At 37.0% G+C, this 19,627-nt stretch overlaps 1 protein-coding gene across 1 annotated transcript in view; it reads left to right on the top strand.

Moving 5' to 3' along the window:
• Window positions 1–19,627, top strand: part of ANK2 (ankyrin 2) — a 334,365-nt gene that overhangs the window by 297,587 nt on the left and 17,151 nt on the right. Inside the window, exons 38-42 of the mRNA XM_083367958.1 lie at window positions 1,978–1,999; window positions 11,911–11,985; window positions 15,141–15,272; window positions 16,726–16,866; window positions 18,967–19,246. Of these exons, the coding sequence (XP_083224084.1) occupies window positions 1,978–1,999; window positions 11,911–11,985; window positions 15,141–15,272; window positions 16,726–16,866; window positions 18,967–19,246 (650 nt within the window). The remainder of the gene's footprint in view (window positions 1–1,977; window positions 2,000–11,910; window positions 11,986–15,140; window positions 15,273–16,725; window positions 16,867–18,966; window positions 19,247–19,627) is intronic.

Genomic DNA, 19,627 nt, shown 5'->3' with positions numbered 1-19,627 from the left:
CATGCAGACAATGGATAATTATTAAAAGCAGAAATGTAAAAAAATAAAAAATGCATGGGCAAAATTGTAATGGGAAATGATTCTCTGTAAATATAAAATCATGAGTTAAATAACACTTAACATCTTCAGCTGCTGACCAATAAAGAACATATAAATAAATTGGTATTTAAATAAAAATAGAACATTCAAAAATAATTATTAAATTAAAAACTAGAGAAGTGAATAGGGGATCAGCCATATTGGACTTAATTCTTACTAAGAGGTATGAAATGCTAGAAAGAGTTGAAGCTACAAAAAACTTGGGGGGGTTTGATCATGCAATATTGGAATTTAGCTTTACATAAGCACAAGCAATAGAGCAAAGTCAAACTAGAGTCTTGGACTTCAAGATAGATAGATAGATAGATAGATAGATAGATAGATAGATAGATAGATAGATGATAGATAGATAGATAGATAGATAGATAGATAGATAGATAGATGATAGATAGATAGATAGATAGATGATAGATAGATAGATAGATAGATAGATAGATAGATAGATAGATAGATAGATAGATAGATAGATAGATAGATAACCTTCATTGTCAGTTTTGTACTGTGGGCACAACGGCACAATCAAAAATGAAATTTAGTTACCCACTCTCAAAGTGAAACACATACATGACAAACACCTAACCATACTATATACAACATATGCATAGACCCACAGCCCTACATATACATAACAAATAAATATTAAATACTGTCCATCTTGAATATATAATGGAAGGAGGAAGCTTGAGAGTTCACAAGGTTAATGCTGTATGGAATGAAACTATGGCTGAATCTGGATGTTCTGTTATGGATACCACGAAGCCTCTTCCCAGAAGAACTAATTTCAATAAACTTAGAGAGACAGCTTGAGAAGGATTCCATGGATGAGAATTCTCAAGGTGAAAACAACCCAAGAAGCTTGGGAAACTTTGAAAAGTGAGATTATAAAAGCCAAATGCACAGGTATAGTATAGGCGGTACCTGGCTCAGTAGTAGTAATTGTTAGAGGGGTCTTGGAGTCCTAGTGGACAGTCACTTAAATATGAGCCAGCAGTGTGCTGCAACTGCCAAAAAAGCCAACACAGTTCTAGGCTGCATTAACAGAGGGATAGAATCAAGATCACGTGAAATGTTGATACTGTTTTATAATGCCTTGGTAAGAGCACCTTTAGAATACTACATCCAGTTTTGGTCGCCATAATATAAAAAAGATGTTGAGACTCTAGAAAAAGTACAGAGAAGAGCAACAAAGATGATTAGAGGACTGGAGGCTAAAACATATAAAGAACATTGCTGGAATTGGGTATGTCTCGTTTAATAAAAAGAAGGAGTAGAGATGACATAGCAGTGTTCCAATATCTCAGAGGTTGCCACAAAGAAGGGGGAGTCAAGCTATTCTCCAAAGTGCCTAAAGGCAGGACTAGAAGCAACGGATGGAAAAATATAAATATAAATGCTTTGAATTTTAAAAGAAGACCTTTGGACTATTTCTAGCTTTATCATATGTTCCCACTTTTGCTACTAACTTCTCAAAATACTTTCCAAGTGCAGGTTAAAAATAACCCACTTTCCATTTCTGTATTATTTACCATCTCTCCCTGTCCAATTCAATGGCTAGTGCCCTCACCTTTTAACATCCAGTATAAATGCAGTGAATTAACTATTAGCATTATGTATATAAATGGAATTCATGGTCACTAATAACTTAAAAGCATGGTTAATTCCACCACTCTGAGTAACTAACTTAACTGTAGTCCTAAGAATATCTATCAAGAAGAAAATGAATTCAGTTTGGTTTTTCTTTAAATGAGAATATTTAGAATTGAACTGTTACTATCATGTGCATTTATAAAATTAAAGATCATAATCTAGGCATAGTTCAGGATAATAGTTTCCATTGTAACATTATGTTTCTATAACCCATTCTTTGTTCTTTTTCAGACTGACATGACATCAGAAAAACGTAAGACTTTAATAAAACTATTATGGTGTGCATGAATTATCTAATAAAGCATGAAAGAGATTGCAAATTTTAATTGCCACTGGTGATCATATTAACTTTATAAATATAAATTTATAATACTCTAACTATAATCTGTAGATGACACCTGTTATTTGTTATTAATAATTTAAAATTAAAATATTTAGTTCATTTAAGTATTCTTGGCTTTTTTAATTACCTGGTAACCCTGCTATTGCTGTTAGCCCTCTATAATACCTTCCCCCTCTTATTTTAACTACATGACCTGAATTCATTTCACTTCATAAACTACAGTATCACTTTTAAAAATTAAAATATTCAAACTATCAAAACTCACCATGAAATTACTCACATGAAATGTCTAGGTGCTAGTATAAAAGTGATACTGTTGAAAGTAACAAAAGTTCTTTAAACCATCTATCTATGTCTTAATACTCTGGTGAAGTATTTCTGTGAGGTTTTTTATGCCTTAGAATTTTGTTTGCTGGAAATGAATTATTTTTGCAACAAATGAGGATAGATGTCAAATGGTCTTGGCAACTTCCTGTACAAATCTATGCGATTTTCTTGGAAACATGTTTGGAAGTGGTTTGCCATTGCCTTCTTCCTAGGGCTGAGGGAGAATGACTAGCCTAAAGACACCCAACTGGTTTTATGTTTAAGTCAGGACTAGAATTTAGTCTCCTGGTTTCTAGTCTGGTGCCTTTAATCTCTATACCAAACTGGCTCTCTACTTCATGCTACAAATGGCTATTTGAAACAAACATTCTTGTGCTATAGTGCCAGATATATGTTGTATATCCTGTGATAGCTGCTGCAAAGTATACACAGAATGAAGTCACATTACAGAAATAGGTAATTGAGACTAGTAATCCAACAACCCTATCTAACTCAATCAGTGTAATAGAGTAGTATGTGGGAGCAATCTTGGGAGTCAAGGCAAAGAGAGTAATTTAGGGAACAATCAGATAAAAGGCAGCTGAGCCTTCAGCAGAAATGTGGGTGGGATTAACAGGGTTGTCAAACTGCCGGCTTGTGGGCCAGATGTGTCATCCGGAAGCCACGCCCACCTCATTGCCGGCAATGGCAAAACTGTCCCGATACATTGTGCAATGTCACGTGACGTCGTGAGTTTGACATGTCTGGATTAAAGGCTCAAAAGAATCCCTCCCCAGTTCTCTTGGACTTAAAGGGAGAGAAATATACATATAAAATTTGTTAAGATAACTTTACAGTAAAGTAACTCACTAACTCACTCAAATCTTATTTGACAATTGAAGTAGCTAAATCAAACCTTGTTTTTTGGGGAATACTGAGTCCCTACCTACTTTATTCAGGAAGTGCCTGATAAACCATGGCCTCTTGCACTAGCAGAAAACTAGTAAGCTTTCATCAATATAATGAACTCTCCAATGCCACAGAAGATGCATGGCCACCCAGAAAGGAGAGAAAGAGGAACAAGTTGAGTATATACAAATAGCATTAGGCACATCACTAATATCCAGAGCTCACAGCCACACCTGGCTGATCATAGAAAAAGACAGACTGACAAACTAAATTACAAATAGCTACAGCATAAAGCCCTTAATGTCTCTAAAAGGAGCCTTACTGCAAAACTTTTTATTTTTATTCTTGTCATATCCAGTGGTTTTTCCAAATCAGATATGAAGTATACTAGAAAGTCAAACTTCACCACAGTATTTTCCACATGATTTAATTTCATTTTAATTTTTAATCTTTAAGTTTTATTGGGCTTATTTTAATGTAAGAATAGTTACCCTGCAATGTATGCAACAGCTTTGCTTTGCATGGAAATAACTTGGCTTACATATATATGTATGTATGTATGTATCGTGTGTATGTTTGTGTCTGTCTATCTTTGTATGAATGTTTCTGGTTGCCATTCATTACATTTTCTCCCTGAACATTTGAATTCTCTATTCTGTGGTGGTGGCGTTTTAATTACCCCCTCCCCTTATTTTTCCATCTTATTTATTTATGAGGATGTTCCAAAGTAGGACCATGCCTCCTGAAATAAGTGTTGTGTCTGTGTCATTATTTGGATGTAAGATTCCCCTTAGATGAAATGCCGGTTTGCAGCTACCTCAGATATCAGTGTATTTCATTTATTGTAAAGTATTGTAGAATTAAATGTAAATATAGATATTTTTACTTTTGATTATTGAATAATGTTTATATAATAACTAATTACGGTTCTGAAGTTTGCTACCACTGGCTTTCTCTTTGAGGACATCAATTTTCAACCAATTATAATCCTTCTTTTGTTCTATTTTTATTTGAGCATTGATCTGTAACATCTGAACAATCTTGAGATATCTATTTTTGTGTAAATTCCACACTTTCTTTTCCTTTCCTGAATTTGTTTTTATGGTGTCTTGGTTTATAAAAGCTTTGGTGTTTGTGTGTATGGATGTGTTGGACTGCAAAAACTAAGCAAGTTATTTCCTGCTTACTTTCCTTTTCAGTTTTCCCTATTAGCTTTGCTTTGCTTTTTTTTCCACCATCAGATTTGTGGACCCACCATTCCCAGATCATTTTGTTGATCCTCCTACTGCTGCAATCAAAAACAGTCATTTCAATCCTGATTACATTTGACAATCTCTATTTTTGATTTCCATTTATTTCCAATGTTTTCCCCTATTTCCATCAAAGATGATGACGAAACAGAATCTACAGAAACATCTATCCTGAAAAGCCATCTTGTCAATGATGTTCCTGTCCTAGCAAGTCCAGATTTGCTGTCTGAAGTCTCTGAGATGAAACAAGATTTGATAAAAATGACTGTAATTTTGACAACAGATTCTTCTGAAAAAACAGATTCTGTTAAAGTAAAAGACCTTACAAAAGCTGCTGATGAAGAGCCTGGAGAACCATTTGAAATTGTGGAAAGAGTTAAAGAAGACTTGGAAAAAGTGAATGAAATTCTAAGAAGTGGGAGCTGCCCCAAAGAAAAGCCAGGTTTGCAGAGATCTGCTTCTGAAAAAAAGTTGGTGGAAGAAGATTGGGTTCTTTTAAGTGATGAAGAAATTGAAGAGGCCAAGCAAAATGTTCCTTTGGAAGTTTGTGAGCCTATTTGTGTAGAAAATAGAATAGGCAAAGGAAAATCAAAGAAAGAAACAAAAGATATGACAGGAATGGTTGATTATCTCAGTGAGGATCTAAAAGTTTATGTGTCTTTGAATGAAATGCAACCACAGACATTTCAAGAAGACATAGTAGAAGAAAGATTTGAAGCTGTTGTTGTAAGCAGAGGTTCTGAAGCAGACAAAAAAGACAAAAAGATGCAAGATCAATGCAAACCTACCCTGGAAGTTAAAAAACCTGTTAGAAAGAAATTAAAAGATAAATTAAATCTAAAGGTTGAAGAAACCCAAGGAAAGGATAAACCTTTAGGGCTAAACAAATTCAGTTCAGAGGAATCTTTAGATGAAGAGCAACTATTATCTACTGCAGAGCCTGTGAAAGATACTGCTGTGTCTCCAGTTATAGAAGAAACCCCTATTGGGTCAATTAAAGATAAAGTGAAAGCTCTTCAGAAGCGAGTAGAAGATGAACAGAAAGGCCGTTCAAAGTTGCCAGTTCGACTCCAAGGAAAAGAGGGATCCGAGAAGCCTGTTACAAAGCCATCGCAAACTAAAAAGATTATTTGTAAAACAAAACCTCCAGGTTCTCCCTCTTCCACAAAGACTTCAGCTTCTCCATCAGCCACAAAGATTCCACCTTCCCCAAAGACTTCTGCTGCTTCTTCCTCTCCTTCTAAACTGTCATCTCCTTCTACTAAGAAGCCAGCTGTTTCTCCTACCACAAAAAAGCCAGCTCTTTCTCCCACATCAAGGAAACCACCAGTTTCTCCCACAATTAAAAAGCCATCAGTTTCTCCTACAGCTAAAAAGCCTCCTGTTTCTCCTACATCTAAGAAGTCTTCTGTGTCACCATCTTCCAAAACAGAAAGAATTGAAGAGACTATGTCTGTTCGTGAACTAATGAAAGCTTTCCAGTCAGGTCAAGACCCATCAAAGCATAAAACTGGACTTTTTGAGCATAAGTCTATAAAGCAGAAACAACAGGACTCAGACAAAGTGACAACTAAAAAAGGAGCTACTCAAGCAGAAAGTGAAAAGAAGCTAGCATCAACCTCTAAAGACACACATAAAAAAGACAGTCCTAAAAGCAAAAAGAACCAGGAACCTCAGACAGAGGTAGGTTTGCAATCTAAAAAAATCACACAGAGTATACCTCATATAACTTTGAAGAAGGATTTAATCACAGAATCACAGAGTGACAGCAAAAAAGAACCTCCTGTCATTGTTGAAGAAAAATCCAAAGATGTAGCCCTGACATTTGATGAGCAAGGGGATACTGAGCTTCAGATTAGTCCAGACAGAAAGACATCAACTGATTTTTCTGATGTCATAAAAGAAGAGCTGGAAGACAATGATAAATACCAACAGTTGCGGCATATTTCAATTACAGAGGAAGGTGAGCTTCACTTTGATCAAGTTCTAACCAGTCCATTCAATATTACATTTCCATCAGAATATATGAAAGATGGGTTTTTGCCCACACTCTCCTTGCAAAGTGGTCCTTTGGATGGCAGCTCAGAAAGTCTTAAACACGAAGGCATAGCAGATTCTCCAATCGGTAGCCTGCTTGATGGAACTCCCCAGAACAGTTCTGAGGAAAGTTATAAGCATGAGGGCTTGGCAGAAACTCCAGAAACAAGCCCCGAGAGCCTTTCATCAAAGAAAACAGAAGCTGCTGACCAGATGGAAGAAACTGTATTAGCCAGTGCAGTGCAGAGGACATCAGAAACACATTCACCAAGGGGGCTTTCTCCAACAGAAAAGGAGATTACTATTTGTGACAAAGACTTAAAAGATATGACAGAAACCACAGAATCCCATTCCCATCATATGTCAGAAGAACACTCCAAAGGCCAAGATTCTAGTTCAACTCTGATTGATAAAGATACTCTCCATGATAAGTCATCAGTGCTGCCAGATCAAAGACATTTAACTAAATTAGCAGAACAAAATGATTATTTTATTGAAAAAGATGAGGATACATCCTTTGAGCCATATACCATTAGCAGAGGACTAGAGCTTTCATTTCCTAGCCATGAGGGAGAAGGTCTTAGTCCAGCTGCAGATGAATCCATAGCTATAAGTCATAAAGATTCATTGGAAGCAAGCCCAGTGTTGGAAGATAATTCTTCACGTAAAACACCTGATTCACTTGAACCTAGTCCAACCAAAGAATCTCCCTGTCGTGATTCTCTGGAAAGTAGTCCTGTAGAACAGAAATCAAAGGCTGGCTTCCTTCCAGGTCCTGGTCCAATTCAGGCTACCCCTGCTAAAGCTGAAAACTTCCCAGAACTAGCCCCTGTACGGTCTAGACTCTTACGTGATCCTGATGGAAGCGCCGAAGATGACAGTTTAGAACAAACATCTCTTTTGGAGAGCTCAGGAAAAAGTCCTCTTTCACCTGAGACTCCTAGCTCTGAAGAAATTAGTTATGAAATCACACCCAAAATAACTGAATCACAGATTCTTGCAAATATACCCAAGTCCGCAGTAATTCCTGAGGTTAATGAAGAGCCAGAAGATGATTCAGAAGATGAACCAAAGAGAAGATTCACTCCAGAAGACGAGATGTTTAAAATGGTGGCCAAAATTAAGATGTTTGACGAAATGGAAGAGGAAGCAAAACAGAAGAGGGACTATAGAAAGGATTTCAAACAAGATGGTATTATTTCAGTTTCTGATTTTGAAGATGCTTCTGAAACTGAAAGGTTGCCTTCAACAACTCTAGAAGATAATACTTTATCTACAGTAGTGACTTCTGGAGTTGTATCTAGAAAGAGCTCTTCGTCCTCAGAAAGTGAGCCAGAATTAACAAAGCTGAAAAAAGAAGCTGATTCTGGGCTGTTAATGGAACCTACAATGAGACTACAACCTTCTTCATCTCATCTTTCCAATATGGATTCCAGTTCTAGTCCTGAAGAGACAGGATTTAAGCCTATTGAGTCTAAGCAGCAAGCATTCAGTACTGAGGAGGATAACACAGAATCTGATAAACCAACTGAGGAAACCAAAATGTCGTGTGATACTTCTCTTGCTTCTGATGCCAGCATCATAGCACAGGCTAGCGAATCAAAGTGCTATAGTACAGATGAGAGTGACACAGTTAGTCCTAATGGCCCTTTGATGCCACCTGAGGAATCTTTCTACCATTCTGCTGATGATGATGCTCAAAAAATATCTGAGTTATATGAAACTTCAGTGGCATCATACCAACAGGATGATTCTTTAAAAGATAGTGTAGCATCTGAAGGGGTGCTACCAAATGACGTAATTACTATGGGAGGAACTTCACAGGGCTCCTGTATACCTGGGACTTCTCATTGCTGTGTTTCACCAAATAATGTATTGGCTACTAATGTTTCAGCTGACCACTCCCCTTTGGCTGGAACAGATCACAGGTTAGAGATGACAGACAGGGCTTTTTCTAGCATAGAGCATGCCATAAAATACTCATCTCCAACAACCCCCAAAAATATGTATGAAAGTGATGTAGAAGAATTTGGCAAAAGTAGTGCTTTGCCTATAACAAGCCCTTACGAAAATGTCCCTTCACAACATTTTTTTACTGATGAAATTAGTCCAGAAATTGATTTAAAAACAAGAATAGATCAGTTATCTGAGGAAGAGCATTCTGATAAAGAAAAAAATAAAATGGCTGAAGATACAAGAATGAATTCTCTTTATAGAACCCTATCTGAAGGTTCTGAAGTTCAGGTCCCAGAAAGTGTCTGTATGGAGACAGAATCCAAGCAAATGGACAATTTTCAGAAAAGACCAGCTTCAGAATCATCAGCATCAGCCTCTACATCACTAGATGAAACTGCTCTACAAGGTATCAGGGATGAAGCTGAAAAAATAATTAGCCAAGTTATTATAACTAGGACAGATGTGGATTCTGACAAGTGGAGTCAAATTCGTGAAGATGATGATGCTTTTGAGGCTAGGGTGAAGGAGGAAGAACAAAAAATATTTGGCTTAATGGTAGACAGGAGATCACAAGGCACCACGCCTGATACAACACCAGCCAGAACACCTACTGAAGATGGGACTCCTTCCAATGAACCAAATCCCTTTCTTTTCCAGGAAGGAAAATTATTTGAAATGACAAGAAGTGGTGCCATTGATATGACTAAAAGGAATTATTCTGATGAAAGCTTAGACTTTTTCCAGATGGGAGAGACATCTCAGGAAGAAGTGTCATTATCTGAAGAAATGAGAGAAGCCGAAGGGCTAGAATGCTCCCCTGAGGAACAATCTTTGATTTCCATTGCATCTTCTGAATTTAATAAAACAGAAACAGCTATGGAAAGTTCCCTTATATCTGTATCAGAGGATGAGGCCACTGCTTTATATAGTACAAAAGAAGATATTAAATCTAGAATTCCTATTAAAATGGGTATTTCAGCCTCTTCAAAATCACCAAAGAAAGAAACAACAGCTTCTGATCATGACCTCCCCTCTAGTGATACATTTGCTAGCTCCCAGATGCCTTGTCCTAGCTATCCTGAGCAGACAGTGATTGATGTACACTTAAATTTTTCCACAATCACTAGGTCTGTTTGTGCTGAAAAAGAAGATGATTCCCCGGATTCCTCCCCAGAGGAGCAGAAATCTGTGATTGAAATCCCCACAGCTGCCATGGAGACTGTGCCTTCTACTGAAAGCAAATCCAAAATCCCCATTAGGAATACTCCAGCTACATTTCTATCATCAGATAAGTCAGAAGCTGAGAGCCTTCCTTCAGTTGACTTCATAGACAACTTGGAAGAACCACAGGATGATGCTTCCAAACCAAAATCTAAAATTCCAGTTAAGGCCATTTTTCAGAGAGGTGAACAAGAATCATCAGAGACAGAAACACCTGCCTGGCAGTCAGAATCATCTAAAGTCTCTGATGTAACAAGCAAAGTACCTATGAAACAAGACATTAGGAGCAAATCTGAATCTGATGCCAGTGCCTCCATAGACTCAAAAGCTAAGCTTTCGGTCAAAGCTAGAAGTTACACTGAGGCAGAAGCAGAGACCAGAGACAGGGTGGGTGAGATGAAGCTTGAAGTAGAATCAGATGAGTTGATGACTGCCCGACCAAAGATATTTTCTTCACGATTACCTGTTAAGAGCAGAAGTGCCTCAGCTTCCCGAAATGCTGTTAGTCCCTCAAAAGAAAGTAAGGAACATTTTTTTGACCTTTACAAAAACTCTATAGAATTCTTTGAGGAGATTAGCGATGAAGCTTCCAAGTTAGTCGATAGACTTACACAGTCAGAAAGAGAACAAGAATTAGTTTCAGATGATGAAAGTAGTAGTGCCCTAGAAGTTTCAGTTATTGAAAATGTGCCATCCATTGAAACCCAGCAGTCACTTGCCGAGGACATCTTTGACACCAGGCCCATTTGGGATGAGTCTATTGAGACTCTGATTGAACGTATTCCTGATGAAAATGTCCCTGATCATGTTGAAGGTATTTGCCAGCCACTGGGTTCCCTTTGATAAGCATGTCATAAATCACAAGGTTTTGCTTGTTGTTTCTTCTCTTTTACTCCTTGCCCTGCTTTTGGTGTGTGGTTTGTGTGTCGTTTTTAAAAGCTTCCTATGTTTATTAATGTGCTTTGTGTTTTGTGTTTTTTATGTATTTTACTGTCTCTGAAACAATCTCAAGATTGCACAATGCAAATGTTCATGGAAAGCATGAATATAACAAAATAAGCTTTCTTGTGTGAAAAACACACACTTGTCTAATGTTGTTTTAACACTAATAAACTTATAACATTATCTCACTTGTAGTACAGCTGACCAATGCAAGTTTTAGTTTTTGATTTTTCATCACTCTGCTTGAATCTTTTTAATGAAATATTTTTGACACAGAAAAAGACAGGTAAGATTACTATAATTCTGGATATGTAGATCCATTTATCGAAGTTATCAGAATCTAGAAACATATTGAACTTTGCTTCCATAATTAAATGAAGGCTATTTTCAAATGCTGAATAAATGGATTCAATCCTCTAAAATTTAGAGAGGAATGTTCATGTATATTTTTTCTTAAGAATCCATTCCTACAGTAGTACGGTAGAGTACTAAGGAAAAATGATAGTGGGATTCTGAATATATTTCCTAATAGATTTTTTGAAGATCTAAAATATATCTTTGGGAAAACAAAAACTCAAACTCTGCTGATATTGCTTTGGCTTTTGAATATATCTATTTTTCTTGCTGCTTTTATGCATATTTTCTCCAAACAAGTTTATGCTTGCTTTTCCATGCCTACTTTTGTGAAGAAGTAAAAAAATTGAGGGGAAAAAAGAAGAAATGTTGAGATAAATATATGATTTAATATATCATCCTAACATAATGATTCATAATTGGTTTTAACTGTTTGCAGTTATGTGGCTTAAAATTTAGTTCAGTGTTTGAGAAGAAGACACAGAGCATAATTCTAGAGACCACAAATATGCATTTAATTTGTTACACCAAAGTAGCATGGAAAAATTAAATCCCTGCCCCAGCAAAATATTTAATTTCCCTTTGTTTTGTTTTCTTTAAAATAGATGGGAACTTACATAAAATTTAGGACAGTGTTTCCAATAAGATATTAATGCATATCTTTGAAAGAAATTCTTAATGAATGCTGAAGAGTAGAATATTTTAAATCTAGTCATATACTGAAGCTTTTTATTCATTTAAAACAGCCACTGTTCTAAAAACACTGGCCTATTTTATGGAGACTCCTTTTATTTTAAAAAAATATTTTCATACAAATAAACAACTGTCCTATTAATCTTGTTTTAGAACAACAAGATGATCAAGAAAGAATAGAAGAAAGACTAGCACATATTGCTGATCATCTTGGATTCAGCTGGACAGGTAAAGTATAATCTAGGAGAGATCACAGTTGTTAATTTGTGTTCTTGCCAGAAACAACAGTTTTCACATGTTTGCTTATTTTATACCACCCGGTACTTTCTGATTTTTTTGAATACAACTTCCAGAATCATTGGACATGCTGACTGAACAGTTATAATTCAAAAGGGCTAATAGCAATCCAGTCCCTCCCTTGATTTTAACTCTTCTCTTCAGTAAAATGTGCTGAAGATTTAATGCTATTAGCATGGTACAGATTTAATTGGTATATCTATGCATGCTTTCTTGCTATATAAATATGATATGCACACATGAAGTTATAAGACTGGGTTCTAAAATAAATATGTACTAAAATAAATATGCACTCACTGTTATTATTACTAACAATCTTTGCTGACTCACAGTGGTTCACAAAATGCCAAAATACTATAAATGTGCATAGTAAATAAAAAGCACCATGTGTTCATTTAAAAACACCTGAGAACATCAGTTAGCATTTTTAAATAAATAAATGAAAATCTAAATCAGGGCTTTTCAACCAGTGGTACGGGTACCACCTGTGGTACATTGGTACCTGGCAGGTGGTACACGATCATCCTAGAAAAGTAGAAGAGGGGGAGGGGAATGAGCTGAACCCGTGGCAGCACCACACAAGCCTGAGCGAGAGACGGCTGGAGCTGCAGGGCTGTCAGGGCTCAGCAGAAGCGCCAGGATCAGTGCCAGGCTCCAGCTGGAGCTCAGCGCTGAACCTGGCACTTCTGCTGAGCCCAGAACAAGCGCCGATCAGCTGGAATGTTGCAACATCTCCAGGGTATTGTGATTTACATTCAGACGCTTGGCAACTGATTCATATTTATGACGGTCACAGTGTCCTAGGGTCATGTGAAGTGACCAAAACCTGCTGCAACCACCCAGCAGATGGGGGGGAATAAAAACCAATCACCCCACCCCCCCCACCCTCGCTGCCAATCCTCAACAGAAATGCTCACAACAATGAAAACCTTGGACAGGAGGAAGAGCACCACCGGGTGGGCAGGTAGGTGTCTTGCTCGGCTGTGGCTTGGGGGGCACTTTTTCAGTGCCATTGTAACTTCGAACAGTCACTAAGTGAACTGTTGTAAGTCGAGGACTACCTGTACTTCATCACTTTTTTCCTTTTTGGGGGGGGGTCATCAAGTTTTTGACACCTTCTAGCGACTGGTGGTACTCGGATGTTGCCGTATCCTAAAAGTGGTACAATGGGTGAAAAGGTTGAAAAGCCCTGATCTAAATAACGAAATGTATCATTTCCTAAGAACTTTCTGGAAAAGCTTAGTATTTAGTAATTCCCAAAAAGCCATTGCGAAGATCAGGCTTACATGTCCCTCATCATCCTTGTGTGAGGAATGTGGATAGTTTTTAAAAATTGCTAAACAAAAAAATTGAGGGGAAAATAGCATTTTCTGATTTCTCACACAAACACCACTTCACAAAATTGGGCTACTGTAATGCAGCATAAATATAATCTATATTTTTATTGTTAGCATAAAAAGAAAAGGCACAAAGAAGATAATTCTAATAATAAATCTTTCTTCTTGAGATGTACTAAATGTGAATGATCTGTTTTGCTGATAGAAGACCAGCTGATCTATGCACTTAAGGAGTAATGCAGATGCATTATTGTTGCTTTGAATTAATGTTAATAGAAACTGGGTTGTATTTTTAAAAAATACTTAAATGAAGTTTGAACACTTGTGTAAGTTTTCCATAAAAACAATAGAATACTAGTCCCATAAGAAAGCAAAATTCATGAGTCCAAGAACAAGAGATAGCAACTTTTTTACAACTTTGGACTCTATTGTTTTTTATCACTTTTACAGGGAGCATGGAGATAACGCAATGATATTCCCAGAAGAAAATTGTTGTGCAATTTATCTTGATTTAAAATGCTGAAGATATTTTAAAAATACATTAAAAGTAGATGCATTAAACTTATTGAAGTCTCAATGCATTATTGAATTGCACACCCATATAATTAGCAATTTGCTCACAAAGGCGGGATATAAATGGAATTAAAATAAATAAATAAATAAATAAAATTTGATGACTGTAGAATGAGACCCTAGGAGAATGAAAAAGAGGGATAGAAAGAGTGCCACTCCTGATCCTGAAGCTACTGAGAATTCTTCAATTAAATAAACATTATGGTAATAGTGAGCAAAAGAAAAAATATTGTCTCCAATTTCGACAGAGCTGTTCAATATTATCAGAACTACCTGTGTATCTGAATGTATAATATTTATACTGTATTTCCCTGAAAATAAACCGGGTCTTCTTCTCCTTCTCCTTCTCCTTCTCCTTCTCCTTCTCCTTCTCCTTCTCCTTCTCCTTCTTCTTCTTCTTCTTCTTCTCCTTCTCCTCCTCCTCCTCCTCCTCCTCCTCTTCCTCCTCCTCCTTCTTCTTTTTCTCCTCCTCCTCCTCCTCCTCCTCCTCCTCCTCCTCCTCCTCCTCCTCTTCCTCCTCCTCCTCCTCCTGCTTCTGCTTGCCTCCAAAAGAGGCCAGGTCTTATTTTCGGGGGGTGTCTTAACTCCCGGCACCAACAGCCCCACCCAGCTGGTCCATTGCTTTTGGGGCCAAAGGAGCAGCTTCATTCTGCACTGCACTGTGGCCTGCATTTTGCAGTCAGGCTTTTCCGGATGGCCTACACAGCCAAGTACTGAGCTATGGATTCAAGCCATACCATGGTCCTCAGCTGCAGAGGTCTTGCAGAACTGTGCTATGGATTGAATCCATAGTTTGGTTCTTGGCTGCAAAGGCTTTCTGGAAAGGCCTGTAACTAAAAAATGCAGGCCTGGCTGCAGAAGACACTGCAGAAAAAGTGAGCTGGCAAGGAGAGGCCTGGCTGCAAGGTAGGTGGGTGAGGGGCACATGGGGCAGATCCATACCCCTGCCATAGCTTGATTTTTAAGTGTGTGCCTTGCCCTAAAACTAGGGCTTATTTTTGGGATAGGGCTTATATTAGTCCTCCAAAAATCAAGCTAGGGCTTATTTTCGGGGGAACATGGTATATTAGGGTTTATTCTAAGGTGAATATAGAATTGTAATCTAATAGTAGCAATAAGTGATATTTATAAAGAATTGCAACTGGTCAAAATTATTTGAATACTTTGTGCTTACAGAGCTAGCAAGAGAACTGGATTTCACTGAAGAACAAATTCATCAAATTCGAATTGAGAATCCTAATTCCCTTCAGGATCAGAGTCATGCATTACTGAAATATTGGCTGGAAAGAGATGGAAAACATGCCACTGGTATATTTGTTTTAGCAGTTACCATCCCTCACACCTTTTCCTTTCTGACAGCCAAGTGCAATGTACATAAGAGAATGCAAATGTCATACTAAACCAAAACAATATAAAGATCTTACATACAAATAAGAACACCTATACTACATATGGACTTCTATAGATGATAATTTTCTCCTGTCTGTAAATGTAGCTACACAGTTGAGACCAGTCTACAGCACTGATGAAAAGGACTTCTAATGTTTCTTTTTTTCTATGTCTTCAGTGATATAGAACTGTTTATATCCCAATGGTATAAATTAACATGCTGATATTCTGTTTATATGCTTTTCTTGGAGGACATGTAATAACTTGAAGGTAGTATGGTTTTAAACTAAAAAATGATTCAAATAGCGAAGGGTAAATTTATTTTCCTGTGCAATTGTCACTTTCAGAGCAACTGTATCTGCATAATTTCCAGATAAATCCTGTGTATTCTCCAGGACATCCTGTATTTGTGCATACTCAAAAGAATGAGACAGCTCTATGAATAGACATGTCTTTCCTTGATAATATGGTTGCCAAACTTTAATAGCACTCCTCCAGTATTTAGGTAGATAGGTAGATAATATATAGAGGATAGAACTCTTATTTTCTTCCTTTTTAATTTATAATGTATTTAACTAATTTATATACTGTAGCTACCCATCTCACATTCGTGATGCAGGGCAGCTTATAAATAAAACACAAACAGTACTAGTACTGTTATTAGCTACTTTAACCCAAGAAATAATTTCATTTAAGCAACCAAGATAATTATTATCTTTCTGTTATTATGTACAAGTAATCTACATTTAGTGCCCACAATTGGGGCTGGCAACTCTATCATTAACTGAAGAGGTTGCTAAGTGAAATTGTGACTATACTGATGATGTCACTTCAGTTTTCCTTTACAGATCTGAAAAGATGGTAAACATTTTTTATCACCATCATAACTGCAAACAGTTGCTAAACAAGGCAGTCACTAAGCAAGGGCTACCTATATTGCTATAGACTCATAGTTAAGTACTTACTATTGGAATGAAGAGACATTCCACTAATAGTGCAACTTTGGGGCTGCTTTTCACAAAAGTGTAGATAACTTGTACAAAGCTACCATAGGGTCACCCTTTTCATATATCTGAATATATTTAGTGGGCAATTGTTACTTGGAAGATTGTTTTTAAAGCTCTTTCAGGAGGCAATTCATATCCCTCCCCAGGAATATAATCAATCATATATAAGTGTGAGTATCAGGACAACTAGAGGGGTCAAAAAGAAAGAAAAATAAATAGCCACTGTTTTTCAAGTGGTTAGAGACACAGTTACACTCTACCCTCCTATTGGCTGACTTCACAGCAGTTATCCAAAAACTGAGTTAGGTGACATTCTCTGTACGTACAGATTGTTAAAAATAAATGCTCTTTCTTCCATAACACAGATTCAGGTCTCACAGAGTGTCTTAAAAAAATTAATCGAATGGATATTGTTCATCTAATGGAAAGTAGCATTGAAATGTCTCGAGATCATGGCCGCACCTATGCAGAAATTGAACAGACAATGGTACTGGATCACAGTGAAGGTGAGAATATACTTACACATGCATGGTTACTATTCAATAACTGATTGTTATAAAATAATACCCATCAGCAATTACTGAGATAACTACCAGTGATTCTATACCATGGAGTGCATTCCTATCAGTTTATATAGTAATAAATAGTGCTTTCCAACACTATAGTAGTGATAATCAGAAGTGAATCATCCTATACTATATCACTGAATATAGAGAGATCAATAGTAGATGATCTTCAATATCTTCAAAAGAATCCAGTTTACCAGAGAAGAAGACAAAAACAACTCACTATCTTTCCTGGACACCCTGATCACCAGAGACCATGATGGCAAACTAGAAACACAAGTGTACTGAAAAACCCTATACCAATAAGTGCTCCACTACCAAAGCAATATAATACAACCTTCCACAAGAGAAGTTGTGTAACAACTTTATTTAGACAAGGACAAATTCACTGCAGCAATCAGAACAGCAGAAAAAAGAAATAAAGCCATCTACACAATGTCTTCTAATAAAATGAGTATCCATGCAACTTTAAGAAAAAGTGACTGACCATTCAAACCAATACACCACAAAAGCAGAACATTACCAATACATCAAGAACATCTCAGAAACCATTAACAAACTACTAAAACCATAAAAAATCAGTGTAGCACACAAACCAACTAAAACCTTCCAAAACATCCTAAGTAAACCAAAAAACCCATATCCCCAAGATTGGTGGGGTTTTATTGTATTTTATTGGGGTTTTACTATGTATTAATTGTTTTTTAGTGGGCATGTATTTAATCATTTTTTAACTTTTGTAATTCTGTGTTTTTTATTCTTGCCCTGTTCACCGCCCTGAGTCCTTCGGGAGAAGGGCGGTATAGAAATATTAATAAATTAAATTAAATAAAAAAATAGGAGGCATCTACAACAGGAGTCCCCCACCTGTGGGCCACAGCCCACTACTGGGCTGCACCCCATTGGCCAACAGGCCATGTGAGTAGCTGACCAGTGTGTGCGTGTGCACACAGCTCCACAGTGTCGCTGTGTCGCAGATGTTTGCAGCCCCACTCATGCAAGCAATGAGTGTTCGTGCATGCGCACATGTGCGTGCATTCACTCCCCCACAAAGCCGTCCCTTCTTTTCCCTTCCTATGCTTCGGGCCACCAATCCCAAAAGGTTGGGGAACTCTAATCTACAACATACAGTGTAATGACTGCAAAAGCCACTACATAGCACAAACAGGAAGAAGACTGCCAGAATGCATCCATGAACACCAACTAGCAGTTAAAAGACATGATGAAAAATCTTTAATTTCTAGCAGTTAGAAGACATGATGAAAACTCTTTAATTTCACAACATATGTACAAACCTAATTATAGTTTCAGTTGGGAAACTCTGACCATCCTAGACTTTAGACCAAACCAAGTCCAAAAACACTAGGAAATTTCTAGAAGCCTGGCATTCTGATAAATTAGCCATCAATAGCCATATAGATGGAAATAATGTCTACATATTTGTGAAAGAGACAATAAACAAGCTAAAAAGGGAACAAAAAGGCCAAAACACTCCCCTACACCAGCAGTCAGCACCCAGATTAGAACATCAACCCAACAGTCAAGAAGTAATCAATATCCCAATCAAGCAACTTTCAAACAAGCTAACAGTAAACAACCCAACCAAAGAACTCCAAGACCATTCCCACCAACAGTGACAGGGCAAGCCACTAGAATATAAATTCAGAGCAAACCCCACTCTTTACTAGTACTGATGAAGTTACTTAGTTTGTGTAATGAAACATCTGAAATAAAACAAGCTTAGCACTAAGGACCCCTCACTTCAATCCTAAACTACAAAATTATTGAAATTTTGACTATATGGAGTTTTATAGATAGGCTTCGTAGAAATCACTAATAAGTTCTTATATTTAAACACATGGCATGGCTATTTATGTTAAATATAACAAACTTTTAATTCATATTTTGAAACTGCTTAGTTGCTTGTTATATGGTCTTTTAAAATGAAACCTTTGCTGCAGATCACTTCACTACAAATCTGCATCTAGATAGCAATTACTTCATTTATAAAGATTAAATGTTGTTTTACTTTGCCCTCAGGATTCTCTGCACTTCATGAAGATCTATGCAGCACAAAAGATAAAAAAGAGGAAGAATATTCCTTTTCTAAAGACAGTGAGCCATCAGATCATCCTCCTCTTGTTTCAGAAGAAGACCTTTCTCTCAGTTGTTCACCCTTGCACGAAGGCACATCTAAGGCTGAGGCAGAAGTATCTGTGGTAGAACTACTACACCAAATACAGAAAGATCATGTGAAAGCTGAATTCTCAGGGAAGCCTCATGAATGGACAGAAGATTCACCTACTACACAGGAATATATGTAAGAATTCTACAGTAGGGTGACATATGTAGCAATAGGAAATATTTATTGCATAGAGATCATGCTTCTTAAGCAAGGAACAAATCTAAATTTTGCAACACTAGAAATTCTTCAATTTTGTCAAGAAAAAAAACAATGAACTAAATTTCTAAAATTTTATGGTAAAGCAAATATATGACCAACATATCTTTAAAATATTTTTGGACTTATTAATTTAAATAAAAATAGATCATTGAATTATCTACAATAAGATTTTATTAGGGACGCGGTGGCTCAGTGGGTTAGGATGCTGAGCTTGTCGATCAGAAGGTCAGCAGTTTGGCGGGTCGAATCCCGAGTGCCGCGTAACAGAGTGAGCGCCTGTTACTCATCCCAGCTTCT

This window comes from Vipera ursinii, assembly GCF_947247035.1.
Source record: "Vipera ursinii genome assembly, chromosome: 7".
Taxonomy (NCBI): Eukaryota; Metazoa; Chordata; class Lepidosauria; order Squamata; family Viperidae; genus Vipera; species Vipera ursinii.
The sequence above is the reverse complement of the archived record's forward strand: the minus strand, read 5'-3'. Positions and strand labels throughout refer to the sequence as shown.